Below are 26,976 nucleotides of genomic sequence, written 5' to 3' on the forward strand. Positions count from 1 at the left end.
TTAGGATTATTTGTGAGCCATTCTCAGCCCACTGAGCTTCTTTTTTCCTATGCATATTTAGGCAAAACAAAATTAGGACACTTAATGGGAGCTGTTCAGCTATGTGGCAAGTTCATTGGAAACTGACATGATCATGTGTCATAAAAAAGACACCAATGATTGCTTGGAGCCAGTCATTCCATATGATGTGAATTGCACTTACCGTATATTCCGGCGTATAAGACGACTGGGCATATAAGACGACCCCCAACTTTTCCAGTTAAAATATAGAGTTTGGGATATACTCACTGTATAAGAAATACGACCCGGCGTATAAGACGACCCCTGACTTTTGAGAAGATTTTCCTGGGTTAAAAAGTAGTCTTATACGCAGGAATATACTGTAATTTCAAAACATACCCATACTTACTGTGCAGTATATATACATAACCACACAAGTTAAATACTTATCTTTATTACAGGTACTTTACACCCCTTTTATGCCAAAATGGCTTCAAAGCAGTTCTGGTAGTGTTGGGATCAAGGCCAGTATAAAAAAGGGTAGAAGATGCAGGAATTCTGTGATGTTTTCAACCATGGGAGGAACATTCCAAACTTATTTTGAGAGGCACTTTGAACGCTGGCAGAAACCCAGATTGGATGTCTTCAGATGTTCATTGTCAAGTTGATAAACTAACAGGAGAAAGAAAGACCAAACATTGCCGTTGAAATATCCAATTTGTCAGGGTTCTAGGGCCATAAATCTGATCAGCCTCTTCGTATTCTGAATTGGTGGAGACCAAAAAGTATGTATGTCTTGTGGAGGAGGCACTGTGGTCAAACAGGATGATAAAGGAGATCCTAAAGTAATATGTGTAAGACGAGAACTTCCCAGAACGCCAGAAATACAGGTCCCTCTGGAACAGAGGTATGGATCTAAAATCTGGTGGTTATTTTAGCTTAAGGGAAATGGGAGCCCTCCCCATATTCTGTCACTTGTTTGGTTTTAAACTATTAAAACATTGAGGGTCATAGTCTTGGAGAGACATTCTCAGGTCAAAAAATTATGCAGTGGAGACCCTTCATTGAGTTTTCATTTGCTTATACCAGTAGTAAAATGTGCCCATAAAAAAAGTGGAAGAAGAAAAGAGAATTGAAAAGTGAAGAATCAAATGGGGAATCCTGCATTCAAATAGTTACTCTCTACACTTTTTACTTAAGGACATTTGAGCTTTAGGATCTTGGGTACTTACATCACTTATATTCAGGTTAATGAAGTCTCTGTTTTTCACACTTAGTGCTTGGAATACTCCTGGGGGGGGGGGGAAACAATCAACACGTGATTTTGATCTGATTCATATCAGTATGTGGGGACAATGCTAGGTAAATGGCCTGAGGTATCTAGTGGTACTCATACTTAGAGTAAACCCACTGAAATTAGTGAAATTAAAGTTAGATCCTTTAATTTCAATGGGCCTACTCTGCAAAACTTAATTGGATGCAAGCTTTGGGGCCAAGATGCAAATTTGCATATATTAGCATATGCACATTTTGTATGTATAAATGCCCTAACTTTCAGAGGGGAAAAACAACCTCTGGCTGTTAGGGCTTAATATGGACTATCAAAAGAATTTCCTGGGCTCAGTTCACTGTACAGTATGTGGATTGAGCCTCCTACGCCCCCCCCCATGACTTATTAGCAAGAGCTGCTCTTTTGTATATATTAAAACAAAAAGAAGTGTCCCTGGGCAAATTAAGATGACAGGTGGGTATAGTTTCATTCGCACTGTGTTTTGTAGTGCATTATGTGAGCACAGTTAAATAATAATAACAATAATCTAAAAACCCCACCAATGTTAAATATATGAAAGGAGGAAAGGGGCTATAGATTGGGAGCCAAGCAAAAAATATCTGGGGCTGAGACCCCCCTGGGCCATCCCCCCAAAACACCTTGCCAATATGATCAGGGTCTTACATAAAAATGTCAGAAACATGGTGAATGCTGACATTTACAGGTTAGTTTTAGGAGGCCCAATGGGTAATGTCAGAAATATTAATGTAACTGAGGCTTCCCACCACCTCACATTTGTACCAATGACATGATAAAGTGTCGTTTACTAATACGTGACAGAAATAAAAGTGACATTCAAGCATTTACTGAAAGTACTAAATTGACCTTCAGCTTTACTGGGAAATGTCAGAATTTTCTGTCATTTTCCCTGCAACTCTTCAGATCTTAAGAAAGACCAGTCATTATTGGCGTTCATCAAATGTCTCTTGCTTACTGCAACAGTGCCAAACATGGCTGCTTAGTAGAGCACTTGCCCTTTCAGCTCATTATGGCACTAAGACACAATGTAAATGTGCTTTCAAACTAATAGTGTCGTAATTATGAAGCAGGATAGCAAATCCAATTGTAGAACACTTGTAGGAAATGAACAGCTGCAAAACCAAAACTGTGAAAGCAGTTAGATGTTGGAAACCCACCTATTGTGTCTATCACATGTCCATGGGAATTTAAAAGCTTTCAAAGAGAACAAATAAAGATTAAAAAAGAAGATACTCACGGCTTGCATTTTCCAGGCGAATGAGGCAGTTTAAGAAGTCATCAAATTCAATCTGGTATTGATCATCAGAGTACCTCAGAACCATCAACTGCAGTAGATAATTATTGAGCTGAAACCCTTCAGGAAAGAGAAATTTGAGCTTCTTTAATAACTCACCACAACTGCCACTCTTCCAGCAAGCAATTTGAAAGCATCCAAGACTAAGTATAGGACGCAGCAGGATCTATGCATCCTGAGAACTGTGGCTTTAGTTTTTAAATAAGCTTCCAGCCTTCATGATTGTAAAGAATTGATTGGGTGAAACAGGGGGAAAGTAAATCTGGAGTTCTGAAAACGTAGATTTTAATGCCTTTTATGATTCCCTGTCATTCCATATATAACTAACTGTTACTTTAACCAGTCATCATAATCACTTCTTTTAATCTTTGATCTCAGCAAGCCAGTCCTGGTCAGAATTTCCATTGGAATCCTGATTCCAGCTCAATCTTATTTACTTGATTTATTCTGAGCAAGGAACTTGTTCAAAGGAAGAGTACAAAAAACCCTGAGCCTACAGCCCTATATTCATTTTCCTGGGAGTAAGCCCCACTGAAATCATGGGGCATACTCTCTTCCCAAGTGCCACTTTGGGCTGTATGCCTGCTTTTAATAGATGATCTAATAAGGAATCTTTCACGTCACATCTAATTTGTCTCTCAGTGAGGATGGTCTTGAAAGGCTGCTGCTCACTCACTGTCTGGGCTCCCTGCCAGCGACACAGTTTCTCCTGCTCTCCAAGCCTCTCCTGCCACCTAAGTTCACCTACTGCCAAGGCCAGCCTTGGAGAAAAAAATGGTACCTGCTGCTTTCAAAGCCAGACGAAGTTCATAGGAAGACATGGTGCCGGAGTGGTCAGAGTCAAAATGAAGGAAAATACCCTGAAAAAACGAAGAAAAAGAGAAAACTATTTGTAAGCCCACTGAGAAAGGAAGGGTTGATGGGTTACTTAATTGTTTCAAAACTTCTGAGAAGACATCCAAATGCTCGTTTATATTTGGGCTTCATCAGCCTGTGTGTTCTGACTAGCTATTTAAAAATTCATTTGTTGCTGATTGTATACTGTCCAACTTTTTCAGATCCAAAACTGGGACATGCTCCTGGGCACATCACGTAACCTGCACCATGCTCTAGCCTCAAAAACACACCTTTTCAGGGCTAGAGTGTGGCCCAAGATCACACGACATGACAGCACCCAAAATGGCCACTGAGATTTTACATGAAAAAAGGGGTAGGCCATTTTTTTCGGAGCATTTGGCAGGACACCAGTGTTTTCTCCTCATCATGAATCAGCACTTTCATCTTACATGCTCCAACAGCAATATATTACATTCAAGCAATGTATTTTGCTAAAGATTTATTTTGCTTGGCCTCCTTCTGAGGAACATTTGTTCTGACATTTATTACCTTTAAAAAAATCCTCTTTTTGCTCAAGTTTAAAAAAATATTGCTAATGTTTCCTGTAAACTTTTTTGCGGTTTGGCACAAAAACAAACAAAGAATGTTTCCTAGAAACAGCTTTTTTATTTTTAGGAGCACTGATTTAATATGAAAGTTTTATGGGTCTTTAAAATTGCTTTGTAGTTACTTCAAAAATGCCTAACAAAACAACTGAGAAAACTAAGACTCTATATTAACTTACAATCCACTTCTTCAGTTTGTCCCAGAAAATTTTGAACTCGTTGAATTCGAGTTTCCCATTTCCGCTGGCCTGATGCAGTCCACATTAAGGAAAACAACACTAGTTGTGTCAAATATCAAAACCAGCCTACATTTATTACTTTATTCATGCAGTTAAACATTTTGAACTAACAGCCTTGTCCTATCAGCTTTAACTGCTGCAGAGCACTATTACTGCAACAAGGACATGCTGCAGAAAACACATGCACAAAACCATCAGCCTGGACAGGCCCTGTTGCTAACATATTGTTATGTGTTGGGGTAGGGTGTAGGCTGTATGCTTGAGCCCCCTTCTAATTCCTGGATACAGCCCAGATTCAATTCCTGGAATAGCTAGGCTAGCTTCCTGGTGAGGTCATGGATCATTAAGGTAACAAAGGAAGTACGGTAGCTTTGTACCAGAGCTGGTAGTTAGAAAGGCAAAGGGCAGAGTTGAGAGTTGCTTTTTGTGAGCTAGAAGTGGGCAGGCTGCAGGCTATGGAAGAAGCAATACTTTAGTGGGGTGTTGCTGCCGTGAGCCCCTCCATCGTAGGCTCAGGCTGGCTGTACATATGTGTAAATAAACCATATATCATAAAGACACCACAGTCTCCGCTGTCCCTCATTCCAAAGGAGACATTAACCCTGGGCAAGCACCTAGAACCCCTGGTATCTCACACTGCTTGGAGATTGAGGTGGCGTGCAACAATATAATGCAATACAGTGTCACCTATGCCCTCTCCAAGTCTTCAAATAATTCAGTGAATGAAAACACACAACAGAACCATGCTTCCCCTTGTCCTGAGTTATTTAAGTAAGCAACCAACCAATCCTACTTGTAAATGATATTATGGTAGAAGGGAAATGTTTGGAGATGCCAAACAATTAAAAAAAACCTGGGCTGGGTCTGAATCACAAATATTCCAGTGCTCTTGAAGATACAGTACTTTCATGAATGCAGTTTTGTTAAAATTCATTTCTATAATTTTTATAAGAAAAGCTGCAAAGTCCTTAGGACTTCCAAAGACATGCCCTGCTTAAGTTTTCCTCCAATGCACATCAACACCTTTTTATATATTGGAGAAAGCGGAATCTTGTAGAGATTATTATAAAGCTTTGTATCAGTTTCACCTGAGGAAATTCCCACACTCGATTTTAAAGGATACATCCATTAGGGAAATGATGTTTCTACACGAGAGGAGAGTTACTTTCTTGAATTTGATGTTATTTGCTGCAAGAGAATCATCACCATCATAAAAATACATAACATCAAATTCACTGTTGTACAGCCCTGCTCTGCCACTCAAGGCTAAAAGGATGCAGATCCACACTGTACGTGGAAAGCACATTTAACGCACATGGCTTCCCCCAAAGAATCCCATGGATCATAGTTTTTTAAGGGTGTTGGGAATTGTAGCTCTATGAGGGTGAAACTACAGTTTCCAGGATTTTGGGGGAGAAGTCATGTGATTTAAATGTATGGTTACTAAGCAGAAAGGTGAACGTATGGAGTTTCCTTATGTAGAGCTGCATTTTGGTGGTACTGTAACCTAGCCTTCTATACTGATTGGCAGATGCTCTCCAGGATTTCCTAAATTTTTCATTGTTTAACAGTATTCTTATATAAATCATTTTCAATTTTTTACATCTGAAATTACTTGAATTCACAGACTCCCCACCCAGCCACCCCTGGTTTCCAACATTTATCTATTTTTTTCTAATTACATTTGCATCTAATTACATTTTTCAAATTCATTTTATTTCCTTTTTAAACTTCAGTCTTATCACATTATAAGTGTTATAACAATCCTGCTAACGTTTTTAAATATCTACAGTGAACTTTAAGGTACTCTATAAATTTTCCCCACTCTTTGCTAAAATTCTTGTCATCTTGGTGCCTGATCTTCATGGTCATATTTGCCATTTTGGCATAGTCCATCATCTTGGTTATCCATTCTTCCTTAGTTGGGACCCTCTCTTCCTTCCATTTCTTAAGGACTTAAGATGCTCTCCAGGATTTCAGATGCACTTATCTCCTAGCCCTAACCGGAGATGCCAAGGATTGAACCTGGCACCTTCTACATGCAAAGCAGATATCCTACTGACTGAACCATGTCCCTTTCCTTTTGCCTAATATAAACCTCTTGTGCACACTGTACAGGACTTCCCATCACAGTTTCACTAAGCGACATAAGAAATCATTTGCCAATTGGGCTATGACAGCACTTACTTTTTTTCAGTACGGCATTCAAAACATATTCAAGTTCCTCAGCGCTGATCTCCATGTCCTACAGTGGAAGAAATGAAGGCAGTTGGCAGGTTTGCGGGTTTAAAATGCAATCTACTTGTAAGGTGCATTCATGGAAGTCTGCTCTGAAACAGGACAATGCAGTCCAAATTAGGAACACAGAAATTTATGCCAAATTAGCCGATTGGGGATCTAGCTGATTATTGTGTATACACACTCACAGCAGATCTGCAGGGTTCTAGACAAGGGTCTTTCTCAGCCCTATCTAGAAACACCAGGGATTGAGCGTGGAGCCTTTGCATACAAAATGTGGTGTTCTGCCACTGAACTGAGCCCTCCTGATCATCCAGAGTTCTGCTTGAATATGATTTTTTTGTTTGGATGTTGTTACCTCTCCTGCAATCTGTTGGAACAATGTCCGGAATTGCTTCTCTTCTTCTGTTTCTTCTTGGGGTGGAGATGGTTCAGGAAGCTAAAACAACCCAAAGATTATTATTGGATAAAAACAACAATGACCGATTTTAATGCTTCTGCTTACTGCCTTTGGGGTTGCACCTTGGAAAAAGAGGCAAGTTGTTAACATTGGGTTTGATGGACTCAGTTTTTATTTATTTTCACCTCGTGTTGCCATGATCTCGGATGCAACAAAACAATCACGAGTAACCTTAGTACAAAGTAATACCTTTTGAGTATGGAGATTGGCCCAATTATTAATTTAAATGTGGTGACATACCTCTGGCAGATCAATGTCAACATTTCCATCCATCTCCCTGTGAGAAACAAATGCAAAGTTTTATATGATTTTCTATTTGGAACATTATAAAAAAACAATAATCAGAGATGGTGTACTATGTACAATGTAAGTGTACCTCATACCCAGTTCTTACATTATGAGGAAAGAGTGATTGTAGGTCCAGTGGCGGAGCTTCATGCTCCAGCACTGGGGGGCGGAGAGCAGGCAAGGCCGGGGCTGGTGCGCATCCTGGGGGCGTGGTGTGCCACCCGCAGGGGCGTGGTGAGCATCATGGGGGGGTGTCCATCTGTGGGGGCGTGGCACCCAGTGCAGGCGGGGGTGGGCAGCCGCAATGGCACCCTGCCGGGATCGTGCTGTCTGGCGCGGTGCGCTCCCCCTGCACTCCTCTTCCTCCTCCAGTGTGTACCTCCATTACACACTGCTTCAGTAATGTAAGAATGTAGAAAGCTGGGAGTGACTTAATGGGAATTACCGCTCACACCCTCCAAGAGGTGGGCGGGGTTTGCGACCTAGCGTGGGGCTTCCTGGGACCAGGGTGCCACCCACCTTGGCCACAGGGTGGCTATCGCCCCACCCCCATCCCAATGGGCTGGGGGCTGGGGGCGGGGCGAGGGCAGGAATAAGGGCCGATGCCCAGGCTCACAATTTTCTTTCTGAATGCACTGAAGTGCCTCCTGAGGAAGCGATCTTCTGTACACATTGGTTCATGTCCCAGGTTCTAGCAACTTACTCTTAAAAAAAAGGAAGCTGGGGATTATGGCCCAATCACCAACCCACTCACAGACACATGAAGCTCCACTACAAATGTTTAGCAGGAGCTGGTTGCAAATGTAAACTTGAACTTGGAATTTTTCCATCAGATGGATGCAATACTTGGCAGTCGTACTTACTTTGTGACAGCTTTCTTCTCAGAAAAAATCCTCAGGCAGAAATCAGCCTCCTGGTGTGGCTCAAACGTGGTAGGGACAACAACGTAATCCCCAGGTGGCAGCGCAAATCGGTCAGAGACTTCCCTTAAGTTGATGTAGGTTTTGCTCCTGGCCTTGGATGCGTGATAGCGGAAAAAATCCTTCGTCAACTGTTCGTCGTTACTGGGGCTCTGCGATTGGATTTCAGATTGACCCCATTATTCATCTGTTAGCTTGGCAGATATAACAGCATAATAACATAAGGAGACCCTGCTGGATCAGGCCAATGGACCATCTAGTTCAGCATCCTGTTCTCCCTGTGGCCAAGCCTGTAAGCAGGGCTTGAGTGAGAGCACTCTCCCCTCCTGTGGTCTCTTTCATGTTTGAAGCACAAAGTCACACCCATTAGAATGCAAATTCCAGATTCTGACACTGGTCTACTGCCCTTTCCTTTCAGCCTTTGTGTATTGCCATACATTTATATAGCAAAATGAATACCAAGTGTGGATCTTCAGTGTTATACTAAGTGGGATATATGCATGGGGAACAAGGTCAGCTTGTGTAAAGAGTTTCCCCTCCCTCTCCTCTCCCTACGGTAAGAATCCTCTAAACATGTTCTGGGGGTTCTCCCAACTCTCTAGGGCAGACTTGTGGGGGGGGGAGTGAGGAGAGGCAGGAAAAGACCCACTGCATGAGCATATCTCATTCCATGCACATGACGACTTAGTTGAATCCTGAACTATACATTTCAAAGTTAAATAGGAGACTGCTACACATTGTTTTATTATTATTTATTGCACCTATACCCTGCCTTTCCTCCAGGGAGGAGCTCAAGGGGGCAAAAAGGCAGATTCACACCCACCCACCCCGAATTAATTTCTATCATTCTTTCCACAACAGCTGAAGTGTGCAGCTCTTAATGACCCAAAGGGATATGAACTTAACCTTCATACTATGTATTAACTTTATGCTGCATAAATTATCTTCTTCTGAATGGCCACTATATGCCATTCTTTTTCACAACTGGGAAAATTAAAGAAGGGAATGCTTTTCCTGTACCAGGGCAAAGAGCATTCACACAGCCAGAGTTTTTCAGAAAGCTCCCCACCCACATTTCTGAGGGGCTTCCTATCTCGGTAGTGCAGTGCCAGTGCAGCAAGGAAGAAAGTTAGCACCTGCAGCTATCAAACACACAGGACTGACAGCAATAATTGAAAAAACAATGAAACACATTGATAGAATTAAGAAACGCACACACAACATATAGTGATGAAGCGACTCAGCTGCAAGTCACCTCAAAAGGTGAGGGGAAAGGCTCAGGGACTCCCACCACATCAAAGATGTGTCTTGTGTCAGGTGTTCATTTTGGCCCCCTCCAGGGTGAACCATCACATTGCTGGAGAGGAAAATACCTCATAGATGGCATAACCTATGGTTAGCATGTCAGCTCCCTGCTTCCTGAGTTTACGGCGGTCTTTTTGCATTAGAGCGGCTATAAATGTGCATTCATTTTGACCATCATCTTTTTCTGTCAGCTGGAGCTTGATCTGTGGATTTGTCCAAAACGTTTCTGGAAATTAGAGAGAAAAAGAATGGAAAAACAAACGGAGTGAGAGAAAATGTATGTTCCCATTTTTCTAGTATGGAGAGAGAGAGAGAGAGAGCATTCTAAACTATGGCTGTTTATTAAAATCATTATGTTTATGTTTAGTCACAAAAGCATATTTCAACATTGCCGTGTCTGCTTCAGGCACATTGTTATAAAATATGCTGGAAATATGCATAGCAATGTTAATCTGGAAAATGCCATTAATTATTCACAATTCCCTCCTCTGAAAGAACCTAATGATAAAATATCTTCCCCTGATAAAACAGATCAGTTATTTTCACTACCAGTAGGGCATCACTTGGGACCCAGGTGGCGCTGTGGGCTAAACCACTGAGCCTAGGGCTTGCTGATCAGAAGGTCGGCGGTTCGAATCCCTGCGACGGGGTGAGCTCCCGTTGCTTGGTCCCAGCTCCTGCCAACCTAGCAGTTCGAAAGCACGTCAAAATGCAAGTAGATAAATAGGAACCGCTATAGCGGGAAGGTAAACGGCGTTTCCATGTGCTGCTCTGGTTTGCCAGAAGCGGCTTTGTCATGCTGGCCACATGACCTGGACGCTATACGCCGGCTCCCTCGGCCGATAATGCGAGATGAGCGCGCAACCCCAGAGTCGGTCACGACTGGACCTAATGGTCAGGGGTCCCTTTACCTTTAGGGCATCACTTGGACTATTAAGGAGAGCTCATCCCTCCTGCTTTTCATGAAGGCCAGCAGCGGAGCCTGCAGACACTGTGTGTACTGTGGACTAGCATCTTGATGAACCCACCATATTTCTTTCCATACAATCTACAAAAGCTTGGAACTGACAGCTCCCTTCTGAGTTGAGTCAACAGTTTTGAGTCTGAAAATCAATTAGTCATCACTGGGCAGTAGTGGCGGTTGTGGTAGGGCAGAGCTGCCCTCTCAACACCGCCATTGCTGCTACTTACCTGTGTGGTGGCAATGGTGGCGAGGCCAGGGTTTGTGCACCAGTAGGATCACCATTGCCCAGTTAAACAGTGCACCCAACCTAGTAGACTACTGCCCTGTCACATGCCCTGCTGCTGTCAACAGGGGAATTCCAAGGAAGGAAATGCACACTGTTGGCTCAGCTTAGCTTTGACAAGCTGTATCCTCTTAATAATGATGATGATACTCTGAAGTTTCCAATGTCAAATAGAAACAGTGGCATCCATAAGTATTTATGGAGCTGAGCATTTATTTAAGCTTATGAGGAGTTGGGCCTCACTGATCGAACAATGATGAAGAAGGATGGGTAAGAAGCAAGGTCTTCCCACGGAGTACAAAAACGTGGCAAGAAATTTCAGATGCACACCTATGAAGTTTCTGCAGCCTCCAGCAGTGGCCCCCCTGACCCAGCTGCCTTGGTGGACTATCACCTCCCATTTATGTGCTGCATTATCTTCAAGGGCATCAGGCGTCAGGTTGCAGATCTCGACTTTGTCGAAATGAGACTGGAAATCATCAAACTTCATCCTATATAAGAGGAGAAAGAGAGGTCATACTATGAATGACTGTGAAGGATATCAACATGCTAAAGATTGCATGCTCAGGGCGAGGGCTTGTGTGTCGCTGCCTCCCCTCATGTGTTTGTTGAGATGTGAGGAGGGCCAAGTAACCACGAAAAAGGTTTGCTCTTGCTTCAATGCATTTATCACTTTAATCAGTGTCAGGGGGACTCCCTACAGGGACTCTCCCCCAGTCATCCTGACCAGCACTTCACCCAGTGACAGCGCAAGCAGCGGGTCAGGAGGAGGGAATGAGGAATGGAGCGGAATGGAGAGGGGGCTCCAAGACGTATCAGAGCCTCGGCACCGACCCAGATGGCCAGAGGAGGAAGGACGGGAGAAGGAACGCAGCCCCTTCCGGCGCCCACATTGGGTCATGCACCCAGACGTAGGGCAAGGGGGCGGCGTTTTGGGGTTCCCAGACTATTATGCTGGCACAAAAGCAGACAAGCGCCATTGCCGGGTTCTGAATCAGACAAGGCAGTCATGTTTTCTGATGTCTCTGCACTGTAAATAGTATGCACAATAAAGCTCTTAAAGACAGAGCAGACTGGAGCTCAAGAGTAGCCGCAACAATCCCCTGACAATCAGTATATTCACTTACCAGAACTCTCCATCATCTAGTGCTGTCTGATACAAACGTCTTTTCTCAGATGGGCTGATGGAACGCCATTCAGGAGAACTTGAAGAGAAGGAGATAGCCATCAGCCTGCTGGTGCTCACAGAGTACTGTGCATGCCAAACTCTAGGGCATGTTCACATCATACATTCAAGGTGCATGAAACACACATTTCAAGCGCATTTCAAGGATCCTGGGAACTGTAGTTTCCCCCTCACAGAGCAACAGTTCCCAGCAACCTTAATGTGCTTTGAATGTGCTTTTGAAAGGGGCATCTTTAGGGTCGTTGGCTCCAGCTTGGCTAGACAGATCAACTGAGTAGGTTGAGCTCTCAGAGAAGGACCTGATCCTTACCTTCTGCTCTGGCTGGCAGGGGCTTGGATGCAGCAGTGAATGTCTCACTCTGCACCTTTCAGCCCTTACTTAGGATTGCTTTGTCCATCTCTATTAATGCTGAAGCTATTTCCTGACCTTGGCCATTCACTCGTGGATATTTTATCACACCACTAATCGTTCCAGCGAAGCGAAACCTCCTTAAAAGCCCCAAATCGAGCTTTTTGGGGACAGATTTTGCCTGGCGGCGCCAAAAGCGGGCTCTCTCCTCCCCGGATCGGCTTTGTTTAAGCCCCCGAGAGCGAGGAGGTGAACCGCGGCGGACAGGCTGACATTGCTGCTCTGAGAGTGCGAAGCTGCGAGTCTGGGAAGTGGAGGTGGCCAATTCTTCAAAGAACATTCAGCAAATGAATAGACTGTGAGTAATTTGGATTCTTTGGAATGTAAATTAAGGCAACAATTTGGACCTGGGAGAGAGGGGAAAAGAGGAAGCCACCCCCCCCCCTACGGTAACATAAGAGACAGTAAACAGAAACCCGAAGCCGTAAACAGAAGATTTCAACTTAAAAGGATTCCTCAAAGGCATCAAAGAGAATCTCCCCTAAATGCAGGGTAAAAGGGGAGAGAGACTGTGGTTGTGATTGCCCTGCAGAAAGAAGTTAAGACTAAGAAAGACCTTTCTGTTCCTCGGGAGCCGGCAGCCCAGACAATCCAGTGAGTTGATCAGGATTTATAGTTAAATTCTATTTCTATCTTTATCTCTGGACTTTTTGGAAATTCTTTTTTGGTTTATATACTTTTGAAATGTGAGTTCGAACTTTATTTTTAAGAATGCAGCCAGCTTGTTAAAATGGAGTCGAGAAAATAGACTGCGATTATATTCCACCCCATGTGACAAGTTTTGACCTTGACAGGACTGAACTATGTCAACAAAAAGGTACCCGCCTGAGTTTCAGCGGACTGTTTTGACCTTAATGTGGGAAGCAAGAATAGAACTATGTCAAGAGGAGACACAACGGCAAGTGTTACAGCAACAATTCCAGATGATGATGGCAGAATATGATTTCTTAGAAGATGAAGCTTTTGAAACTGAAGAAGACGAATGTGAGAATGACAATGATGAGGACTGTGATGACTTAACACAAAATGAAGCCCATCACGAAAAAAATGATGATTTTACTCTACAAAAAGTTGGATGGAGTGCCTCCCCTTCGAGGGGGGCACGATTGGACTTACTGGAACTCCAGAATGACCACAGGGAAGAAGGAAAAATTAAGCAGAGAAGAGAAGAAGCTCAGGGGTCTGATATGGAGGCCTGGATGGCAAAAGACTGTAAACAGGGGGTGGGGTGAAGGGAAAGTGAAGTTGTGATTGTAAGGATGGGTTAATAGGACTATAACTGGACTGCTGACTATGGAACTTGCTGGATTGGTGGGGTGGAGCCAGTACTCGGGGGGGTGTAAGGTTAGTTTGGGAATAATTATAGGTTTAAAAAGTGAATTGATTCTGGAAAAAGGTGAAAATATGGAGGCCTATAGAGGGGTAAAAATTAGGCACGGGAAGAAAAAATGGGAGTTTGATTTCTCAGTGATTGGACAATAGGCGAAAATGATAATAGTTAGTTTAAAAGTGGTACAAGATATAAAGGTGTATGTTATAAAATATGAACTATGAAACTGTTGAAGATGATAAATAAGGGAGGAAAACCGGGGAAGGGGGGAGGGTGGGGAAGCCCACAAAATATGGTTTAACAATTATGAATTTAACAATTATGATGAATTTTTTTTTGTCTTTTTTCCTTTTTGTCTTTTTTTTTCTTCTCTTTTTTCTCTTTTTCTCTTTTTGTATTTTCTTTTTTTTTGGTATGACAATAGATGGTTGGATGGATGAACTCCTGCGTACTGCCCTGGTTCACTGGAGCTCCCTGGTGGCAGGGGGGGGCTTCGGGGGCAGGGGAGGGGGAGGAGGACAGAAACCCAATCATAAAATGGACCACTTCTGACTGTTCACCTGCGTGGGATACTTCTGTGGCAGGGAAGGACCCATGGAGGGGGGTGGGAAGAAGGTGGAAAAGGTGTATATGTATGTACCATCTTTTGTAATTTGTAAAATCAATAAAAATTATGTTTAAAAAAAAAAAGATATTTTATCACACCACTGATGCTTAGCCATTGCATATTCCGCTACAGTGCCTGTACTTTACTTTGTCATCCAAAATGTCAGCTGCTAAATAATGGGTGATATCAATGAAATCAATTGAATTAGGTAAATGCACTCCATTTATTTCAGTGGGTGTTCTGAGAATGGCTTATCATCCCATGAGCGTGTTGTGTTTTCAATAACTGTTCCCCCACCCCCTGTTTGCAGAACGTGTGTATGTTAAAAGTTATTGGAACACTGAATATACTAACTTGTCACTCCACGGGCCATTCCATTCCACTTGACCCCATGGGTTCCTAACTCGAATGAGCTTCACCTTCCGGCCCTGATAGTCCACCTAGTGAGAACGGAAGCAAGAAAGAGAAAGAATATAGAACAGTTTTCCAGTGCAAAAAGAAGAAGAAGAAGAAAGACTCACATGCTTAATCCAAGGACAGCCAGGACAATGCCCTGCACATATGGTTAGACTACAACTCCCATCATCCATTGGCTTTGCTGGCTCAGGCTGATAGGAACTACAGTCCAAAAAACATTCTAGAATCTAGAGCATACCCTGGCTACCTTGACTTAATATAACAACAACTTTCTTGTACCCCTCCCATCTGACTGGGTTGCCCCAGCCACTTTGGGCAGCTTCCAACAAAATATAAAGGAACATAACAAAACTTCAAACATTAAAAGCTTCCCAAACTACCATAATAAGTTCAACTGAATTTAGTAGGATTATAAAGCAGAGTGGGAAACCCCAAGCTGAATGGCTGAATGCAGCCTTCAAGGCCCTCATTTCTGGCAGCCAGAACTATCTTGAAACTACATCCCTGTCCTCAGAGCACACTGCTTACTAGCTCAGCTTTGTACACAGAGTGTTTTTATCCAGCTAGAATATGTACTTCAACTCTAATTATCACTTTTGCTTATCTGGATGGAAGATAGAGATGGGTTTGTGTATGTGTAAAAATTAGTCTACTGTACAAAGGCGAAATGTGCATTTGTTATTCTGTCATCCGTTACCTCTGCCCTGCTCATCATTGGCAAGTGGTCCCTGGAAGGGAATGTGGCCTCTAGGTTGAAAAGGGTTCCCCATCCATGTTATAAAGCATCTATTTTGAGAATTTTAGCCTATGGAGAATCTAATCATCCACATTCATCCTGACATCTTAAACTAAGAAGCAGTTTTTCTTTATAATGGCGAGTAACTCAATTAATGGTGCTGGAGGAGACTCTTGAGAGTCCCATGGACTGCAAGAAGATCAAACCTATCCATTCTGAAGGAAATCAGCCCTGAGTGCTCACTGGAAGGACAGATCGTGAAGCTGAGGCTCCAATGCTTTGGCCACCTCATGAGAAGAGAAGACTCCCTAGAAAAGACCCTGATGTTGGGAAAGATGGAGGGCACAAGGAGAAGGGGACGACAGAGGATGAGATGGTTGGACAGTGTTCTCAAAGCTACGAACATGAGTTTGACCAAACTGCGGGAGGCAGTGCAAGACAGGAGTGCCTGGCGTGCTATGGTCCATGGGGTCACGAAGAGTCGGACACGACTAAACGACTAAACAACAACAACAACTCAATTAATCTGGATGACATTCTCTTCACAAAGCAAATCACTAAGCCCCTGGTGGTACTTTAGACCTGAACATAAAGTTGGGTCCCTCTTTTTTGGAGAGATTCCCAATAATGGGCATGAATTGCCCACGCTGTGTGAAGCCAACTAAAACAGTACCCCAGCAATTGAAAATCATATTACTGCATATTACAACTATCTCTGAGCACAGGATAAACAGTCTTGGTTTCCAAAGCCAACCTCTCCTCCCCTTTAAATAAAAATAGGTTCCGTCCTCTTCACAGCAAGAAAAATCACAACAGAAAAGCCACGTACCTCATCAATACCAGTTACTGAATAGGCATGACCTTTTATAAGTCCGTAGGGTGTACGAGCTTCTGACTCAGCTGCGCTGCTGGTCTAAAGCATAGAAATATAGGTTCAAAATACTAGTCTTATTGAGGTAACATCATGTATTTATTCACACGTATATGAAAGAGTGAGTGACCACCTGTGAAGCGAGGGGTTGTATCCAAAGAAAACATTTTGTATGTGGAACAACTTCAGCAAGCAGAACGAAACCACCTCTCCCTTTCCCCCTCTCCCTGCCCCCAATTTTTTTTGGGGGAACCCCAGAGCAGATTTGAAGGAGGAGAAGGGAAGATGTTCTGTTGTGCTTGCAGAAGTCATTCTGCGTGTGCAGTGATTTAGTTGGAAACAGCTACAGGTAAGGAACGTGAAATACAAAATCCTACGATATAACGTACAGTAATAACATATAAAATATTCAGAAAGCTGGTTAATCCTTGCCACAAAGCGACAATGCAAGTAAGACCTCAAATCATTTCCCAAACACGTGAGGGCTTTGGTAGATCCCCAGAAGAGGTCCCTGGTGTGGTGTAGGGTCTAGCATGTTGGGCTGGGCTGTGGGAGATCTAAATCCCTGTTCAGCTATGAACCAATCTTGCCCAGGTTGCTAGCTCTCACTTAGCTTACCTTACGGGATTCATGTGATGTCAAAGTAGACTTCTGAGCTCCTTCAGAGCAGAATCCAAATGCAACACATTGCGGATGAGTATTGGTGAAAGGCTTCAAATATAGACGGGGTTAAGAAGATGGACTAGCATAGAAGAGTTAGCTATGAATGGTGTATGGGGTTTAGGCTACACTTGTGTGGATGCTTACTTGGGAGAAAGTCTCACTGAAATCTGTAGGATTTCCGAGCAGACATGGGTAAGTTCACTTTGCACATTTTTGGTTACTGCTGCTCTTTCTCAAATTTAGATTTTATTAAGTGCAATTAATTAACTAACTAATTAACATCTCCAAAAATAAGCCATACCCCGAAAATAAGCCATACCCAGAAAATAAGCCATAGTGATAGGCAGTTTAACCTTGTAGGTTAAACTGTACCATTTTAATAAAAAAAGAAAGACATCCCCTGAAAATAAGCCACCGTGCGTTTTTTTTAAAAGGAAAAATAAATATAAGACGGTGTCTTATTTTTGGAGAAACACGGTATATGACAAAGGTAAAGGGAACCCTGACCGTTAGGTCCAGTCACGGACGACTCTGGAGTTGCTGCACTCATTTCGCTTTACTGGCTGAGGGAGCCAGCATACAGCTTCCGGTTCATGTGGCCAGCATAACTAAGCTGCTTCTGGCGAACCAGAGCGGCACACGGAAATGCCGTTTACCTTCCCACCAGAGCGGTACCTATTTATCTACTTGCACTTTGACATGCTTTCGAACTGCTAGGTTGGCAGGAGCAGGGACCGAGCAACAGGATCTCACCCCATCGCAGGGATTCGAACTGCCGACCTTCTGATCGGCAAGCCCTAGGCTCTGTGGTTTAACCCACAGCACCACCCATGTCCCAACATATATGATAGCCATCTTCAAATATCTTAAGGGCTGTCACATGGAAGTTTGAGCAAGCTTGTTTTCTGCTGCTCTGAAGGCTAGGACCTGAACCAATAGATCCATGTTACACGAAACAGGATCCAAGTTCCAACTAAACAATAGGAAGAACTTTCTGGCAGTAAGAGCTGTTCAGCAGTAGAACGGACTCTCTCAAGATGTGGTGGACTCTCCTTCCTTGGAGGTTTTAAAGTAGAGATTGGATGCCCATCTGTCATGGGTGCTTAATTTGAGATTCCTGCATTGCAGGGGCTTGGATTAGATGACCCTCAGAGTCCCTTCCAGCTCTACAGTTCTATTATTCTATGCCTTGTAGCAGCATCCAGCAGATGCTATGATATATCAACAGCATATTCCATCTTTATTATGCATCATGGAACTCAGTACTTTGGAGAAATTGTTCAGAGCCACAAAAGAGATCTACACAGATAAAATGCCTGAAACTCAGCTTTATCATTTTACTTACATCAATAGAACAGCCCACCATTGAACCTCTTTTCAGAGCTTTTTTTAAGATGTCATAGAAATTTTCTGGAGCTTTTTTAACTTCAAACATTTCTCCAACTCCTCCTGTGAAATCTTCCATTGCTTCAATTGTGCTTCCACCTTTTAAAGCTTCATAACTTCCATTCAACCTGACAGAGACCAGGGAAAAAACAAACACACATACATATATAAAACTTATCATCATCATCATTAACATTATTTATTAAATTGGTTAGTTGCTTTATCTTGTCCAGGGCAACCCAAGGTGATTTACAACCAAAGAAAAGGACAAACAACCCCCCCCCCCCCCATATAAACATTAAAACCAAGAGAGAAAAGAAACACATTAAAAACATCCCACCAACTTCTAAAATGCAACCTAAAGCTAAAAGGCCAAAGACCTGGTTATAGAGGAAAGGTTTTGTCTGGTACCTAAAGATATGTAATGAAGGTGCCAGGCAAGCCTCCCTGGGGAGAGAATTCCACAAATCGGGAGCCACCGTAGAAAAGGCCCATTTTCATGTTGCCACCTTCTGGACCTCTCCCATCTGAGAAGGGCCTCAGATGATGAACACAGGGTACATTTGACCAAGAACTTGTCCAAGTCTCTTGGATAATAGGGGTGGAATTCATACTATATACCACTTCAATTGCTGCATTGCTGGTTGGGATAATCCAGTGCTTTTTTTCTGGGGGATACGCAGGGGTACGCATACCCCTAAACATTTTGTGAATCTTTGTACTTTTGTCCATTTGCTGTATTTATTTTCCCCCATTTGAACTATAAAATGGTGATTTTCTTGAGTCAAAATGAGAGTACCCCTAAACATTTTTTTAAGATAAAAAGCACTGGGATAATCTACTGTACTAGGAAAGTCTCTTAGAGAAGCCTTACAGAAATCAAAGATTGCTTCCAAAGCATTTCCAAGTTATTGTACATGCCCAATATATTTCGAAAGGTTTCTGCAGCAGAGGTTCCTAGCATATTGTGCCTTGATGCAATAACCCATGAGCTAGGACAGCATGGTGTGCTGGCTGGAGTGGATGGAAGTTGTAATCCGAAACAACATCTGGAAATGTTGGCCATTTATGAACTAGGTGAATAAACTATGGCTGGAGTATAAATCAAAAGGCACACCACTGCAGCTACTTATAGTACAGCTGTTACATACCACACATTTAAAGCACATTACATTTCTTCAAAGAACCCTGGGAATTGTAGTTTAATTAAGGATGCTGAAAATTGTAGTGTTATCGGAGGTAAACTATGATTCCCCGGGTTATTTGGAGGTGAGGTTATTGCATACTCCCCATTTTAAGATTATTACCATGATTCAGTTATTAATATTATTTAGATTCGTAGCAGTGGTAGCAGACATTATGACACAGAGAGCTAAAATAGCAGGCCTCGATATCTGTTTTCACAATCAAATTTCACAGACCACACAGATGACAGTGTGAGAAAAGAGTGCAGATAGCAATGAGGTGCGGGTGATGAAAGCCAAGGAAACCATGAACAGTACCTAGATCACATAACCCACATGGCTTACTTGGCATAAGCTTTTTCCAACAATGCACTCCAGAATTCATTGTGATCAGCTGAGTGTAGAAAAACCAACCGGTCTTTGAAAGTGGGCAATCGGTCATCAACGACAATATCCAGCCACTCATTGTGTTGCCAAAACTGTTTGGTAAAGGTAAACAGAATGATTTGATAAGGTAAAATAATATGCAGCACAGTAATTTGTACTTCTTTCAGTAGCAAAAAACCCCCCAGCAACGAAACCCACTTACTGTATTTTTCGCTCCATAAGATGCACTTTTTTCCTCCTAAAATGTAAGGGGAGGAATCCCTCCCTTTTCTGTTGCATTAGATTTTTCAACTGTTCTTATATGTTCTTTCAATGCTTATTTCATATCTGAAGTCGGTTTTGTTCTGTAAGCTCTAGGTTTTTTTGCAATTCATGTTTTTCACTTTTCACCATAATCTTTGTTTTTCGCAATGCAAGAATTCAATATTTTATGAAACACATAGCCAAAGTAGTACAATATTATTATAAATGTAAGTGACTTATATAGCATTGAACATGACATGTATAGCATTGAAAATGACATGTATATCTATGTACAGTTGAAGGTATGCAAAGAAATGTATTCCCTTGGGATACAGTATATACAAGCTGCTGTTATTCAGGTAAGAATTTGCGCTTGTATTTGAGGAGGGTGTGGTTCAGAATATTTTTTTCTTGTTTTCCTGCTCTAAAAACTAGGTGCGTCTTATGGAGCGAAAAAATACGGTGATTTTCTTGGAGCAGTCAGATGGCAAGTCTTGACTTAATGGAGCAATTAAAACTCTCCTCCAGTGGGGCTACAGAGTGGTGGGGGCACTGCTGCACATGACAGTCTGAGTGGAAGGTGGAAGGCGGGCAAAGAGCAGGAGCTGGTGCAGTGATTGTCCCAAACTGGGCTCGATGCCATCACACAAAGGTAGTGGGAGCGGCTTGGACATTTGGACATGTATGGCAATAGTTGTCTTACCTGAAAATGAAATATTCCAGCATAGCCTGGTCCAAAATCCTGATCGAGTGGCACTACTCTGGCTAATGTGTTTTCATTAAGAGTAAGAGATGCTATAGCTGCCAATAGCCAACAGTCACCTGGAAATCAAATAGAACAAAGCACTGATTCCTCTTGACATCTGGTTCCAATTAACAGGAATTCTTTAGAATTCACAACTACAAAGTGGAGGTCAAAGCTCCCCATTAAATTATTCCCATTAAACCTTTATTGCTTAGCTATTAAATTTTCCAATGCTTTTTCTTATGGTTGCACATCAGTGTGGCATTATTTTGAACAGCACCTCAGTTTATCTAGATATTTTCTTTTAAAATTGGTTGTATGGTATATAGGCAGTGGTATTTTTCTAGAGGTACTCAAGGGTATGCTGTACTACCAGCACCTTTTTTACTAAAAGAAAAACACTGGGTATAGGGAATCAAATACAGTACAGGTATGTAAGGTGAGCTGTCCTACCCAGGAATCATATTTGATGCATGGTAGAGGTTTTGTGCTGTACATACAAATGCATGATGGATTCCACTATGTTGGGTGAAAAAGGGCAGGCCTGAAATCTGCTCTCTATATTTACCAGTAATCATTGGATGTGACTGCACACAAGTGAAGCAAAGGACCCACACAAATGAGAAAGTAGAGCCAATGAACTTTAGCTGCGTGACCATATGCACATCAACACTCGTTTCCATGCACAAGGAAGCTACAATTTCAGAGGGAAAGAACACTCACCAAGTTCCCCTTGACAAATGTCCGTTCTTGTGGCGCCTCCAAGAATAAACTGTGGGTCTTTAACGATTTCCTTGAAGAATATTGGGAAAAAAAGATAAGTGCTCTGAACGGAATATATTCTGCTGTGCATTGCTGCAACTGTGTGTCTATTCTGCCCAATGACAGACCCAGAGTCTTGGGCAAACAGCAGACATTAAGATCTGCCAAGTCCTGTCCTTTATTAAATTGTGCACTGGAAGATTTATGGTCCCATAATGATATTATGGCATCATTGTCAATATATGAAGATCCTGTGCTGCTGGTGTCTGACCCAAAAGAAAATGGAAAATTACTGCTGTTGATTTCCTGAATTATGAGACTTCACTAGGAATACCACAGGGCATATTAGCACTTGTGCATAGGCATAGCAAGTGATTAAAGACTTTTATACAACAGTTCATGGGAAGGGAGCCAATGCAGGAACGTGCTTGTGGAGCAGAACCTTCCTCCCCAGCAGGGGAGACAAAGGTCGACCATGTCTACACAGTGGGCTAGATGGATAAAGGTGGCAGCCAAGGCAATTAACGGAGGCTGCAAGCTTTACACAGGCTACTGGCAGTTTAAAAATTGAATCAAGCCAGAGGCTGGCATTTTTTCTCCCCCAGAGCATTTCCCTGCTTCAAAGGAAATGTCAGAGAGCAGGTGACCTGGCTGGCTGCATTCCTGCTGCTCAATGCCCAACTGGGGGAGAACATTACTTAGGCCGGTGTGTCATGATGAAAGAGAACAAAAGGCAAGTCAAACCAGCCCAGTCATCACCGGCACCACCTGCTTGTTCAACACACCGGGTCGTGCAGAGCTTGCAATTGAACCATGCAGCACAAAGGCACAGGCTTGCTCTTAGAGAATACTGCAGTGCAGGAAGATTGGGATAAGGAAGGGATTCCTCTAGACCTGCTCTACAGGCACAACTCGCTTCATTGCACTTTGCAGACATGCTCCTTAGGAGGATGAGGGTGCAGCTGCAGGCAGACTGGCCGCTTCCAGGGGAAGGAAGCCCTCTGCCGCTGCTGCTGCCGCTCCTCTTCTGGCCACAAGAAATGGAGGGAGCCTGGCTTAATAGACCACAACTGTGGTGTCCAAACTTTTTCCAAAGAAGGCCATGAGGGCCAACCAAAGGGCCAACCAATAGGCCCCCGAAACGGACTTTGGACATGCCTGGACTACAATATAGTACAGTATAAACATAACTTTGATATCCACTGGGAAACATTTAAAAATAAATAAATATGTGTCCTGCTTTATTGCAATAGTCACTTTATTGCAGTGATCTGGAACCGAACCTGCAGCACTGTATTTCTGAGGTAAGCCTATAGGCATTTCTGAAGCCTGGCATCTAGAGTTTGAGGCAGCAGCATGTAGCCCGTGGAGTGGTCCACCTAAAATATAATGCACAAAAAGAGGGGCAGGAAACAAATTGTGCACACAAAAAATCCAGAATCTGTACCAGGAAAAGCTGAATTCTTCAATCCAATTATGCAAAATAAACACATTTGCATTTATCTGCTTACTGAGACATAATATACCGTGCTTCCATTAGTTATGAGGAGGGGCAAAGAGGCATCCATTGGCAGTCTGGTTTAAAAATTAAAAAACAACCCTAAGGCAGGCTTCCTCAAACTCAGCCCTCCAGATGTTTTTGGCCTACAACTCTCAGGATCTCTAGCTAGCAGAACCAGTGGTCAGGGATGATGGGAATTGTAGGCTCAAAACATCTGGAGGGCCGAGTTTGAGGAAGCCTTCCCTAAGGAGTGAGAACAGGAGAGGCCTTGAAGGTGTTACATAGCTGTCAAATTTTCCCTTCTCTCATGAGGAAGCCTATTCAGCATAAGGGAATTTCTCTTAAAAAAAGGGAGAACTTGACAGCTATGAACTGTTAGCACCACTAAGCAGCCACACCTGGCCACACTCTTCCCCACACTGATGATCCATAGGATTCATTTCTAAATTAGCATATCCAAATTTTATGCTGAACTGCCTTTTTGGGGACCTTTGCTCTGGTGAGGAGCACATGGGCCATCCTACCTAAAGGAGATCAGCTGTGGATTAGATGAGGACACAAATGGGATGGGGAGAGAGTGATGATTGTTCCCCTGTTTAGTTTTGAGTTTGTTGTTTTGAGCCTGCTACTCACTAAGGCTCATGTGGGAATAGGATATTTCTGAGGTAACCTGCTGCTGAGGTAACTTATTACCTGGAGATTTTTGTAGTGCACTTTTAATTTCCCTGATGCAGCAAGAAATGAGGTGGGTTAAGGCTTTTCCTGCTATTTTTCTCCTCAGTCCTGTAGCCTACCTTCCTCCCACTTTGGAAGGTTTATTACCACATGATCTCATGGCGGAGGCAAAGAGAACAGGGCGAGGAAGCAAGAAGCCAGAGAAGCCACACCTGCCTTTTCTGAAGGGTTGCAACCTGACAGTCAAGCAATAGAAATGTCATCATAAATCTTAGCCTACAGAATGTTTACCTTTGTGTCTAATTTTCTGCACCCTTGGGGTATAATCCATTTTTCCCTTGCCGTAATACAATAAAATAAAAACAGTAATGTACATTGGCCCTAAATCTTAAAGGAGAGAAATATTCCAACTGCACGATCGAAGATCTCCACAAAGTGCATTCCTAAAAGCTTATTCTATATTCTAAAGGAGGAAAAGAGAGTTTCTATCTGTTATACTTTCTAGAATCAAGTTATGAAATGAAATTCTACAAGGGGGACTCTGCTAAAGCAGCACCCCACATCATGCATTTGTGATGTTTGTTTATCCCCGTTAAACAGCAAATCAAAGTTTGTTGACTTATTCTTTCTATGGGAAGGAAGAATAAAGAATAACAGGATGTAGGTTACAAGTTATTTATCCACTGAACAGAGCTTAGATTCCCCCATGGGAGGTGTGGAATGTGAAATATATTTGTTTTGATTCAAAATACATGTTTGCTGTCAGAAGGTACAGTATAGGCGCAGGCATTTCTGTGTTATACACCATGCTCAGAATAAGTCATACATTCTGAGAAGGAGAAAACATAAACATGTTTTCAAATATACTCTGGCTTAACTTGCATCCACTTCCCTTCAAGGAGCCCAAGATATGACACACCATTATCATCTCCTGTTTTATCCTCTCTACAACTCTTTGAAGTAGGTTAGGCTGAGAGTCACGAAGAGTCGGACACGACTAAACAACAAGGCTGAGAGGTGGTGGTTGCTTCAAGATTACCCAGTGAGCTCCAGGGCAGGCTGACTGGGGATTTGAACACTGCAAAGGTGGGCTAGTATGAAGGTCTGAGATTTTAGGGCTTTAAAAGGGCAAAACCGGCACTTTAAAATTGGACTGAGAAATAGTCTGGTAACTGGATCAGTTGCCAAAGCTCAGGTCAAATCCACTAGTCTCACTTGATAGTTTTGTGGCCGTTTTCCAGACCAACTGGAATTTGGGGGTCATTTTTAAAGGCAGTCCTCTGGGCTACATGATAGGTTATTCAGTGCTTTGGTAATAGCGGCCAAAATACCTCCATCCAGGTAAGGTTGCAGCTGACATCTCAGTTAAAACAGGAAAAAAATATGATTTGAGATAGTGCTGGATCTTTGTCCATAGAGTTTTCTTGGCAGGGATACTGGAGTGGCTTGCCAACTCGTTCTCCAGGTGGATCACGTTTGGTCAAAACATAACTTCTCTAAGTTATTTAAGCCCCTTCGCCACAACAAGGCAGTGATCCATGAAGGTGATGTATGGAAGTGAGAGCTGGACCATAAAGAAGGCTGATCGCCGAAGAATTGATGCTTTTGAATTATGGTGCTGGAGGAGACTCTTGAGAGTCCCATGGACTGCAAGAAGATCAAACCTATCCATTCTGAAGGAAATCAGCCCTGAGTGCTCACTGGAAGGACAGATCGTGAAGCTGAGGCTCCAATACTTTGGCCACCTCATGAGAAGAGAAGAATCCTTGGAAAAGTCCTTGATGTTGGGAAAGATGGAGGGCACTAGGAGAAGGGGACGACAGAGGACGAGATGGTTGGACAGTGTTCTCGAAGCTACAAACATGAGTTTGACCAAACTGCGGAAGGCAGTGCAAGACAGGAGTGCCTGGCGTGCTATGGTCCATGGGGTCACGAAGAGTCGGACACGACTAAACGACTAAACAACAACAACAGTAGTGCTGGATCACTAAGCACTCCCATACTGAAAACCTGAGCTTAGGGGGAGTGTAACCTCATCTTCAATGAACTTCAACTTCATTCATCCAGATGCATGAACCGTCAATCACAACAGGACCTCCATCTTTTCTGAATTGAGTCTCAATTTGGCCCAGGCAATTAGTGTGCCCAAACATGTTTATTTCATTTATTTATTTCCCAAAATCTATATACCACTTGGCTGTAAAAAAACCCACCAGGGCATAAAACAAGAAATTATCAGTAAAAAACAGAACAGTAAAAAGCAGCTATTTAAAACATTTAAAAATAATTAAAATCAACAATAAGCCAGAAACCAGATTAAAAGACATGTCAGCATGCTACATGACTGTATAGGATTGCCTGAATAAAAATGTTTCTAGCAATTCCCCAAAAGGTGCCTGGCAGCTTAGCTGCTGCCACACTACGATATTGATTTCTTACAATGTTGGGCCATTATATCTATTATTTAGAACCTTGAGGGAGAGAAACTTGTCTTCTGTAGATAGAAGCTTAGATGTCTCATTTTGCACAAGATTCTACACGATGGGAGAGGGACTGATGGAAAGAGAACTCACACTCACCCCAGGCCTCTTCCACACAAAGGGGACAGGAGGCTTCTCACTGTAGAAAAGGGAAGCGTCGTTGGCTGGGAAGTCACAATCCTCAAAGAGTGTCCCCCTCTGCTGGCATTCAAGCTTCAGCTCCTTGTAGGTCTGGCCGGTGGAGTGAGTGGCAGAAGCACTTTGGGGGGCGGGGGGAGCCCGTGGACTCGAGTTCCGGAAAGTGTAAGGCATTGTTCTTACTCCACCTGTAGCAGGTACAACTGAGGTGGAGGGGCTGAAGAGTTGAGAGGTTTTCAGCTTCTGAAAAATGCCAGCCCTTCGAAACAACAAGGAGTGATTATAGGATCCAATTGCACCTTGTGGCAAGCAAGAAGATCCAGACCTTTAGGGAAGTGGGAGAAAGAAAGAGAAAATCTTCTTCTGTGCAAGCAGCCCCTCCTTTTTTTGCACCTGTTTGAATGGCAGGTTGACAGTCACATTCACCAGAAACAACAAAAGAAAGGAACACCCTGAGAGCAAACAGAAAAGGGAACTTGTTTGGCTTCTTCAGGTGTTCCGGTTTGCTGGATCC

At 42.9% G+C, this 26,976-nt stretch overlaps 1 protein-coding gene across 1 annotated transcript; it reads right to left on the reverse strand.

The window, feature by feature from the left end:
* Positions 1–389: 389 nt before the first annotated feature.
* CAPN9 (calpain 9) lies at positions 390–26,976 on the reverse strand. The gene is made up of 20 exons (XM_035108481.2): positions 26,424–26,976; positions 21,630–21,699; positions 20,865–20,983; positions 19,877–20,010; positions 18,307–18,475; positions 16,257–16,340; positions 14,629–14,714; positions 11,870–11,947; positions 11,073–11,233; positions 9,564–9,721; positions 8,134–8,342; positions 7,223–7,259; positions 6,881–6,961; positions 6,472–6,529; positions 5,408–5,472; positions 4,225–4,293; positions 3,385–3,463; positions 2,547–2,663; positions 1,233–1,291; positions 390–672 (listed from the first exon to the last, which is right to left on the reverse strand). Exons 1-20 carry the CDS (start codon positions 26,634–26,636, stop codon positions 646–648), a joined length of 2,073 nt encoding a protein of 690 aa, XP_034964372.1. The 5' UTR covers positions 26,637–26,976; the 3' UTR covers positions 390–645.

This window comes from Zootoca vivipara, chromosome 3 (genome assembly GCF_963506605.1).
Source record: "Zootoca vivipara chromosome 3, rZooViv1.1, whole genome shotgun sequence".
Classification (NCBI taxonomy): Eukaryota; Metazoa; Chordata; class Lepidosauria; order Squamata; family Lacertidae; genus Zootoca; species Zootoca vivipara.

Bases quoted from the DNA above. Each gene is read 5' to 3' on its own strand.
- CAPN9 (XM_035108481.2), bottom strand. From the start codon at position 26,636: ATGCCTTACACTTTCCGGAACTCGAGTCCACGGGCTCCCCCCGCCCCC. The intron at 18,476-19,876 runs GTAAGCCATGTG...GGTCTCTGTCAG, and splicing joins TTGGAAAAAGCTTATGCCAA to GTTGAATGGAAGTTATGAAG. The intron at 11,948-14,628 runs GTTAGTATATTC...CTTCTCTTCAAG, and splicing joins AATGGCCCGTGGAGTGACAA to TTCTCCTGAATGGCGTTCCA.